This window comes from Lithobates pipiens, unplaced genomic scaffold (assembly GCF_037356315.1).
Source record: "Lithobates pipiens isolate NorthernLeopardFrog02 unplaced genomic scaffold, aLitPip1_a1.2 Scaffold_13, whole genome shotgun sequence".
In the NCBI taxonomy this organism is placed as follows: domain Eukaryota; kingdom Metazoa; phylum Chordata; class Amphibia; order Anura; family Ranidae; genus Lithobates; species Lithobates pipiens.
Window position 1 is genome coordinate 530888449 of NW_027507718.1, and position 9325 is coordinate 530897773.

The 9325-nt window shown below is 45.9% G+C and overlaps 1 protein-coding gene across 1 annotated transcript; it reads right to left on the reverse strand.

Moving 5' to 3' along the window:
• Nucleotides 1-861: 861 nt before the first annotated feature.
• On the reverse strand, nt 862-9059 carry LOC143975687 (uncharacterized). Its single transcript, XM_077478181.1, has 2 exons — nt 7447-9059; nt 862-2235 (listed from the first exon to the last, which is right to left on the reverse strand). The coding sequence occupies exons 1-2, from the start codon at nt 7844-7846 to the stop codon at nt 1877-1879; spliced, it is 759 nt and encodes a 252-aa protein (XP_077334307.1). The 5' UTR covers nt 7847-9059; the 3' UTR covers nt 862-1876.
• Between the last annotated feature and the right edge of the window lie 266 nt (nt 9060-9325).

Consider the following 9325-nt stretch of genomic DNA (forward strand, 5'->3'; position numbering starts at 1 on the left):
TTTGCAGGGGGGCCCCATACAACATTTTGCTATGGGGCCCTGTGATTTCTAGTTACGCCCCTGGTCCCTGCTGATCGATTTGCAGTCCCTGACGATTGATTTATGGTCCCCGATAACCAAGGCCATCTTATGGGTCAAAATGGCAAATAAGTCATATTTTTTTTTAATTAGAATTTGGCACGGTTCCCGATCTGCTTACATAATAATAAGGGGGCGTGATGGGTGGCATACTTCTAGTTCTTTATTTTCCGAATCTCTGGAAATCTGCCAGGAGAGCTCAAACATGCACAACAACAAGTGATAGAGATATGAATTCTTCGGAACGTGAAGCTTCCACTGTGAAAAGCACTTTCTTCGTACTTAGAAAACACGGCCATTTCTTAGAACAAACATGCATCGCAGATTATCTTCAGAGAAGCAAAGTCGTGAAAAAACAGAAGCAGGCCACGGTGTCTCAGTGTTAGCTCGGGGACATCTCATATTCTAAATCAAACCACAAAAACCACATTCCACCGGCAGCCTCTGGTTATGGCCTCACTCGTGCAGAGTCAACCCCTCAGACCTGACAGCTCTGCAATTCATGATATCATTACCGTTCTAATAGGGTCTTTCTGCAACATTCCGTCATTCCTCACCATGGACTGATCACCAGGGCTTAGTGCGGTCAGTTATTCAGGCCTCTACTCCAGGGAGCCCCCAAACTACAGCCCTTCAGCTGTTGATGGACTACAAGTCCCATGAGGCATTGCAAGACTGACAGGCACCACTCGAAAGCAAAGGCTTTATGGGACTTGAAGTTCCTCAGCAGCTGAAGGGTCATAGTTTGGAGAGCCCTGAATGGAATGGGTGTGCGTGGGGTGGGGTGGGGTGTAGACAATGTACTATGAGGTCCAGTCATTTGAAAATATGAATACGACGGCTGGAACACTGGAAATTGTTGACTTTTCAACATACAGAAATTTAATAGGCAAACATTAGATCCCGATTCCCATACAGGTAAAGGTGATATATGTGAACAAACAATGGAAGTGCACCCCAATAATTACCAACATTTACCACCATGAAATTACAATGGGTGTTCCAGATTAGGAGCCAATGATTAGAACCTCCTTGGGGGAGTATTCAGGTGGGACCTGTCATATATAAACCTCAGATATTCCGGGACTGGAGTTCCCTTTTATATGGACATGTATGATGTCATCATGTCAAGATCAATGGGGCTCTTTATGGCCCTCGGACAGTCAATATCCCTGGGGGAGGGGTGTCAGTAGTGATTGGTGGGTGTTATATACCCTGGGGGAGGGGTGTCAGTAGTGATTGGTGGGTGTTATATATCCTGGGGGGAGGGAGGTCAGTAGTGATTGGTGGGTGTTATATATCCTGGGGGAGGGGTGTCAGTAGTGATTGGTGGGTGTTATATATCCTGGGGGGAGGGAGGTCAGTAGTGATTGGTGGGTGTTATATATCCTGGGGGAGGGGTGTCAGTAGTGATTGGTGGGTGTTATATATCCTGGGGGGGAGGGAGGGAGGTCAGTAGTGATTGGTGGGTGTTATATATCCTGGGGGGAGGGGTGTCAGTAGTGATTGGTGGGTGTTATATATCCTGGGGGAGGAGTGACAGCAGTGATTGGTGGGTGGCATAAATGCTGGGGGAGGGGTGTCAGTAGTGATTGGTGGGTGTTATACACCCTGGGGGAGGGGTGTCAGTAGTGATTGGTGGGTGTTATATATCCTGGGGGGAGGGGTGTCAGTAGTGATTGGTGGGTGTTATATATCCTGGGGGGAGGGGTGTCAGTAGTGATTGGTGGGTGTTATATTCCTGGGGGGAGGGATGTCAGTAGTGATCAGTGGGTGTTATATATCCTGGGGGGAGGGGTCAGTAGCAGATAAAACCAAGTTGGGTGGCACAGCACTGGTCATACCAGGTGAAGTTGTTTTCTAGTGAGATGAGGGTACAAAGGTTGGTGTCGGGGTCACTAGGCATACCGTCCCCCCAGTTGAAGTAGTCAGTGGGTTGCCCACCCATCCAGTACAGGAACCCCAATACTTTGTGCCTGCGGAGGCCGATCCATAGTCCGGTCCCCGACGCTCCGGTCTGTTTAATCTTGGTAGCCACAAGGTTCTGGGTGCGGTCATCCGGCACGCTTAACAGGTTGGTGTAGTGTTGGCGGCAGTAGCGCAGGGCGTCCCACCAGCTAAGGGGAGTGTCCATCAAGTAGATTTCAACAAACCCATCTGCAGGAAGAGGAGGAGAAGAGACGAGTTAGAGGAGGGAGAGAAGTGGGAACTCACAGTGATGATAAGCCGCACTCCACCATGAGGATTGTAGACAACTCGAGACAACGCGGCCTCAGCGCTGAATGACACGCTTCTTATCACCTGACCTGACCAGTGGCCCCTCCTCCTTTCCCTCATCCTCCAGTAACATCTGATCCCCCCCCCCCATCTGACTTATCTGCCCCCATTATATTCTACCCCTCCAACCTTTTCCATAGACCTCTCTCATTGCACAGCAGACCACCTTCCATAGAGGTGCAAAGCATGCAGCATTTACCCCCCAATGAAATGCCAGCTCAGTGCTGGGGGTTCCCCCCAATTCGGGTTAGGCCCTTCATGTCTGGTGGGAATTTTAAGGGGAACCCAACGTTCCCCTTAAAATTCAATGTTTAAGGGGAACCTGGCACTTTTGTTCACATTTAACAATCTATATTTTTTGTTAGAAAATTACTTAGAACCCCCCAAACATTATACATATATATATATATTAAAGCAGAGGCCCTAGAGAATAAAGCGGTGGGTTTTGCCATTTTTTATGTCACGCGATATTTGCAAAGCAGTTTTTCAAATGCAACTTTTGAGGAAAAAATATGCAAACCCCCACAAAATACATAACCCAATTTTTTTTGTAAAAATATAAGAGATGATGTTAGGCTAAGTAAATTAATACCAAACATGTCACATTTTAACTGCTTCAGCCCCAGAAGGATTTACCCCCCCCCCCCCCCTCCTGACCAGAGCACTTTTTTTGTGATTCGGCACTGCTTCGCTTTAATTGACAATTGCACCGGTCGTGCGATGTGGCTCCCAAACAAAATTCCCCCCACAAATAGAGCTTTTCTTTTGGTGGTATTTGATCACCGCTGCGGTTTTTATTTTTTGCGCTATAAACAAAAAAAAAGAGCGACAATTTTGAAAAAAAAAGAAGCCATTTTCCCTTCCCGGGGTCATGTGACTCGTTAGTGTTACAAGGTCTCAGGTGTGAATGGGGAGCAAGTGTGTTAAATTTGGTGTTATCGCTCTCACTCTCTCATACTGGTCACTGAAATTTCAGCATGACCCGGGGAAGGGAAAATGGTTAATTGGCGCCCAATTTGGACATTTTCACTTAGGGGTGTACTCACTTTTGTTGTCAGCGGTTTAGACATTAATGGCTGTGTGTTGAGTTATTTTGAGGGGACAGGAAATGTACACTGTTATACAAGCTGTACACTCACTACTTTACATTGTAGATAAGTGTCAAGATTTACAAAAATGTGAGGTGTGTACTTACTTTTGTGAGATACTGTAAATATATATATATATATATGTACTCTGCATTTAGCATAGACTAGATATTCAGTGTAGACTCTATAGTCTGTCAATGCAGGCAGTGTAGTTTATGAAACACAGTGTATTGAAGTGGTTTAAAAAAATTGCATGGGGGTCCCCCCAAATTCCATACCAGACCATTATCCAAGCATGCAACCTGGCAGGCCACAGGATAAGGGGGGAGGGAAGATGAGAAAGCGTCCCCCCAACCATACCAGGCCACATGCCCTCACCATGGTCTCAGGTCCCAGGAGGCTGTGGGACCATTCATAGTGTGCCGTAGCTCATACATGTGCAGTAGAGAGCAGGCTGTGAAGCCACAGGGAGTCATAGCCAGCTTCCCAGAGTAAAGATGGCGGCCCATGGGACCTGAAGACCAGCAAAGAAGCAGCCTGGGCGGGGAGAGCGCCGGATCCCTGGACTGGTAAGTGTTTCCCTTATTAAAAGTCAGTAGCTGCACTATTTGTAGCTACTTGTTTAGCTAATTTGCCACTAGGGGGGGTCTGTACCAGAATAGTGTCTGGTTAAAGCAAATAGAGTCATCAGGTGCTGGGCCCCTTTTAGGTAGAGCCCTCCCACAGTGATGTCATGAGTGAGGAAGTGGCTTGTTATAAGTGGCTTGTTATAAGCCAGGTTTGGAGGAGCACTTGAGGCATGGGAGCAGAGATGGGTCAAATACCCCCCCCCCCGTTCGGTTTGCAGCAGAACTCCCGAGCAGTGAACCCCATTGAAGTCTATGGGAGCCAAACAGAAAAAATCAATAGTGCCCATTTTAAAGGCTTATATGCAAATAATTGGCCATAAAGGGGGTATGGGGGTCCGGGTACTGCCCTGGGGAACATATATCAATAAAACAAAAACAAAACAATAGTTTTTCAGGAGCAGTGATTTTAATAATGCTTAAAGTGCAACAATAAAAATGAAAAATTCCTTTAAATATAGTGCCTGGGAGGTCCCCTTAGTGTGCCTGTAAAGTGGCACATCTATTGCATGTATAGAACCTGCTGCAGCAAAAATTACATTTATAAAAAAAAATAGTCAATTCGCATTTAAATTGACTCTCGGTTGCAATTGCCGACACCCAGCTATTGAAAAAAAGAAAGAAAGAAAAGGCGCCCCCCCCCCCAGTCCATACCAACCCGACTTGTGATGTTACAGACATGTGTACACTGAGTCGGTGACATCACAAGGGGGCGGTGCCACCAGGGGATGTCACCAGGTGGCCCCGCAGTTACCTATAAAGGAATGGCAGGCATTAGAAGGAGGAGGCATTAGATCAGCCTTGCTCAACCTTTTCAACACAGAGGAACCCTTGAAATAGTTCTCCGGTCTCGGGGAACCCCCTGCTAAAAATTTGAAATCTACAACTCCTGATACATTAGTGTGATGGTCAGTGGGAAGAATGGTCCTCACACTTGTGGTCATTGGGAAGAATTACCTCCTTACAGATAGCTAAAAAGATCAATGGTGTCAGTGGGAAGTTATCTCAGAGGCAGAAATTGTCCAATGCTGAAGGAACCCCTACAACCTCTGTAGGAACCCTGGTTGGGAATCCCTGCATTAGACGTTCAGCTGTCAATTAATGCAGAGCGTTTTTTGTTTTTTTTGTTCTATAAGTAATGGATATACCCCATACTCATTTGCATGGGGGGGCGGCGGGATCTGGAGGCCCCTTGTTAAAAAGGGCTTCCAGATTCTGATAAGCCCCCCACCAACAGACCCCCCCAACCACAGTCCAGGGTTGTGGGGAAGAGACCACCCCACCCCAAAGCACCCCCCCATGTTAAGGGCATGTCGCCTGGTATGGTTCAGTATGGGGGGCTGCATGCTCAGATAAGGGTCTGGTATGGATTTTGGGGGGGACTCCACGCTGATTTTTTTTTTTTTTTAATGCAATTTTTTTTTATCATTCAGCTGTCAGCGGGGAGACCCATTGACAGTTGATGACTCGTCGGTTGTTAAGGATGCTGCAAGGATGCTTCCTGTTACCCGTTCCTTGACAACCAGCTTTTACTTTGCACTGCAAGCACTGTGCACTGTGCAGTGTGCAGGGCATTCCCCGAACAGGGCAAACAGTCAATGTTCAGCCCAAACTCATGCTCGGGCCGAACCGTTCGCCCAACACAACAAGGGAGCTAAACACCCCCCACCTATGAGGCTGTAACCAGCATTTGTAGACCCTGGATAGGTCAGGAGGTCGGGAGGATTAGACCTGCACCCAAGAAGAGTCGGCTGTAGTCTTTCTCTCCCTTATGGAGATTGGAGCTAGGCCTTTAAGGCCTTTTAGGGCAGGCTAAGAGTTCCCTGAGTAAGGCTGCTTCCCTGGAGGGACCCTGGAGAGGTGTAACTAGCAAGGAGGTGACTACAGAGAGCTCAGTCCTGTGAGTATTAATGACCCTGGGGTGGAGAAGAGACTGTAAAAGGGAGATGGCTTCCAAGGTGCTGAAAATGCTTTCACATGTGACTACTGCGGACTGTCCACTAAAGGTGAATGGCTATTTAATGTCAAGTGACTCTGCATGGTAAGTCAATGTGATGCGACTGTTATTCTGTTTCCAGAAAGTGTGGACATTCCTTCCTTTGGGGATGTAAAGTTCAATGGCCATGAATGTTGTATGGAGGCCTCTGATATGTAGTGGGGCACAAGAAGGTGGAGGGTTCGGCTTAAGCAGGGGAGGACAATGTTCTAGCAGGGGTGGGGCCTTGTGCTCTTGATGCCAAATCTAGCCGACCATAAAGCCCCTTTTACATGCAGATTTTTTCCTCTTATCCAGTTTAATGGTGTATTAACCACTAGCAGACCACCCCATGTACCCCGTGTGCTAAATCATGTACATGTACGTGATTTTAAATTTATGGGTAGGGGGCGCGCCCGATCTGTACTGTGATTCAATACAGCACAAGCCAGTCAGCAGGTCCCGGCCAATGATTCATGGCTGGGACCTGCTGATCAGCTTAGCTAATCACAGAACATAGCCCTGTGTTTACTAACAACACAGGGCTCTGTACATGGAGCAGCAATGTGGCTCATTTTTCTCCCGGGAAAGTAGGGAGAGAAATCAGCCGGATCTCCTAGTAAAAGCAGCACACATTGCAGGCATTACGCGTTGTTAGGCACATAGTTAACCCTTTGGTCAGCCCCTAGATGCCAACCCTTTCCCAGCAAGTGTCATTAGTACAGTGACAGTATATAGCATTAGCACTGATCACTGTATTAGTGTCACTGGTTGTGTCAGGGTCAGCTAGTCAATTCCCCTTCAGCATCAGTTAGTGTTAGATTGTCAGCCACACTATTAGAGTCCCATTATAAGTCACTAATCATCGCCATTACTAGTATACAAAAAATCATAATTACAGTATACTGTATACTGCATATCCCATCGTTTGTAGATGCTATAACTTTCACACAAACCAATGAAAATACACTTACTAGGATTTTTTTTTTTTTTTTACTAAAGATATGTAGCAGAATACATTTTGGCCTAAATTTAATGAAGAAATTAGATTGTTATTTTTATTGGATATGTTTTATACCAAAAAAAATAATTCAATAAATTTCAAAATTGTTGACCTTTTTTTGTTTATATCGCAAAAAATAAAACAGTGGTAATCAAAAGCCACCAAGAGAAAGCTCTATCTGTGTGGGAAAAAAATGATATAAATTTAATTTGGGTAGTGTTGCATGACCGAGAAATTGCCAGTTAAAGTAGCACAGTTCTGAATAGTGAAAAAAATGGCCTGGTCATGAAGGGGGTAAATATTCTGGAGGTCAGGTGGTTAAGAGATAGAGAACTGAGCTCATTTGTGTATTATATCTCTGTCTGGAGTTCAGCTTTGATAAGTAGTAACCCTTCCTACCTTCATAAGACTTGGTGCTCAGGCTGGTGACCACAGTGGTGGTGGTAGTGGGAGTGGTCATCTCATGTAGATTCGTGGTGGTAGTGGTTGTCTTTTGAAGAGTGGTGGAAGTGGTCATCGTGTGTAGACTGGTGGTGGAGTTGTCCGTTGTATTTTCACTGGTGGTGGAGTTGTCCTTTGTATTTTCACTGGTGGTGAAGTTGTCCTTTGTATTTTCACTGGTGGTGGAGTTGTCCTCTGTATTTTCACTGGTGGTGGTAGTGGGAGTGGTCATCTCATATAGATTCGTGGTGGTAGTGGTAATCGTGTGTAGACTGGTGGTGGAGGTGTCCTCTGTATTTTCACTGGTGGTGGTAGTGGGAGTGGTCATCTCATATAGATTCGTGGTGGTATTGGTCATCGTGTGTAGACTGGTGGTGGGAGTTCTGATCGGGCCCTGGCAGTTACAGCTCAAACCACTGCCATAGAAGTTGAAGGAGCTGGAGGTGCTCCCTGCGTTGAAAGCTGATGTTGCGGCACCTGTGCAGAACAGAAAGTCACAGATTATTGTAACATCTCACCCATTTCTAACATATGTCCTCCTTGGATCGAGCTGTACCAAGTGTGCTCCTAAAAGTTCTGTTATGTAGAGGTATAAGCCAAATCGTAATGTGCAACTTGAAGTTTACTGTGTGAATACAAGAGAAGTTAAACATATCACTAAAAATGGAAAAGGGTATGTAAAACACATATGGCAAAGTAAAACAGGCAGTGCATCTACTGCTGTATAAGGCTGCCCAGCTGTAACTCCCACAAATGTCACTAGGTGGCAGCAAATAACAGAGAAAATAGAGTACGAGAAGAAATCACTAGCGCTAAACAACCCAACACAGTTCTGCCTAGTACAAACCGTCTCCTGGGGGTAACATCGCTCTCACAAGGAGGCTGACAGCAGCTGGTAGCACAAATGAATGATCAACCCAAGGTATCTCTGGACAGGTTTCCCCCACAGGGGTCTCCAGCCAGGCACCACCCACAGGGAACTCAGGACAAGTTCCACATACAGGGATTTCTAGACCGTTTACACCTACGGGAATATCCAAACAGGCTCCACCCACAGGGGGCTCAGGACAGTTTCCACCTACAGGGTTCTCCACAGAGGCTCCACCCACTGGGAACTCAGGACAAGTTCCACATACATGGATTTCTAGACAGGTTCCACTCACAGGGATCTCTGTATAGGTTCCACCCACAGGGACCACTTTTATTGTGACAACGTTGTCGTGATTTTTTTAATATTGGTGAAGGTTTTACTGTTATTGTGGCTAATAGCCATAAATTATTGAAAATGGTGTCTCTTTTCTTTTAATAAACTTTGTATCTATGCCGCTGTAAGTTCCTTATCGAAGCCCCTTTACAAGCCTGCTTGGCTTGTTTTATTTTCTTTCCACCCACAGGGACCTTAGGGCAGGTTCAACTAGAAGAGGGAGGCCTGGAAATGAAGGCAAGGACGGAGGTGAAGGGCTGGGCATGACCTGCGTAGCCCAAATGTCCCCTTTCTTTTAAACCACTGCCACCTCAACCTTCTTATCAACCTTACTAATAATGAGACCACACCTTCTCTTTGGAGTAAACTGGCCACAACAGCCTTTATTAACACAACCAAAACTTTTTACTCACTCCAAAGATATATATATATAAATATATAAATATATAAACATGTATATCAAACCATAAACAACATTTTTAAACTAAATTCCAGTCTGGTGATCTCTGACGGTGACCCACTTTAAACCAAAACACCAACCTCACTGCGGTACCTTTAACATACCAGGCCTCCAGCTGTGACCGCTCAGAGACAACCAATTCCTGCAGTGAAAAACATCCCAGTATTCCGTCC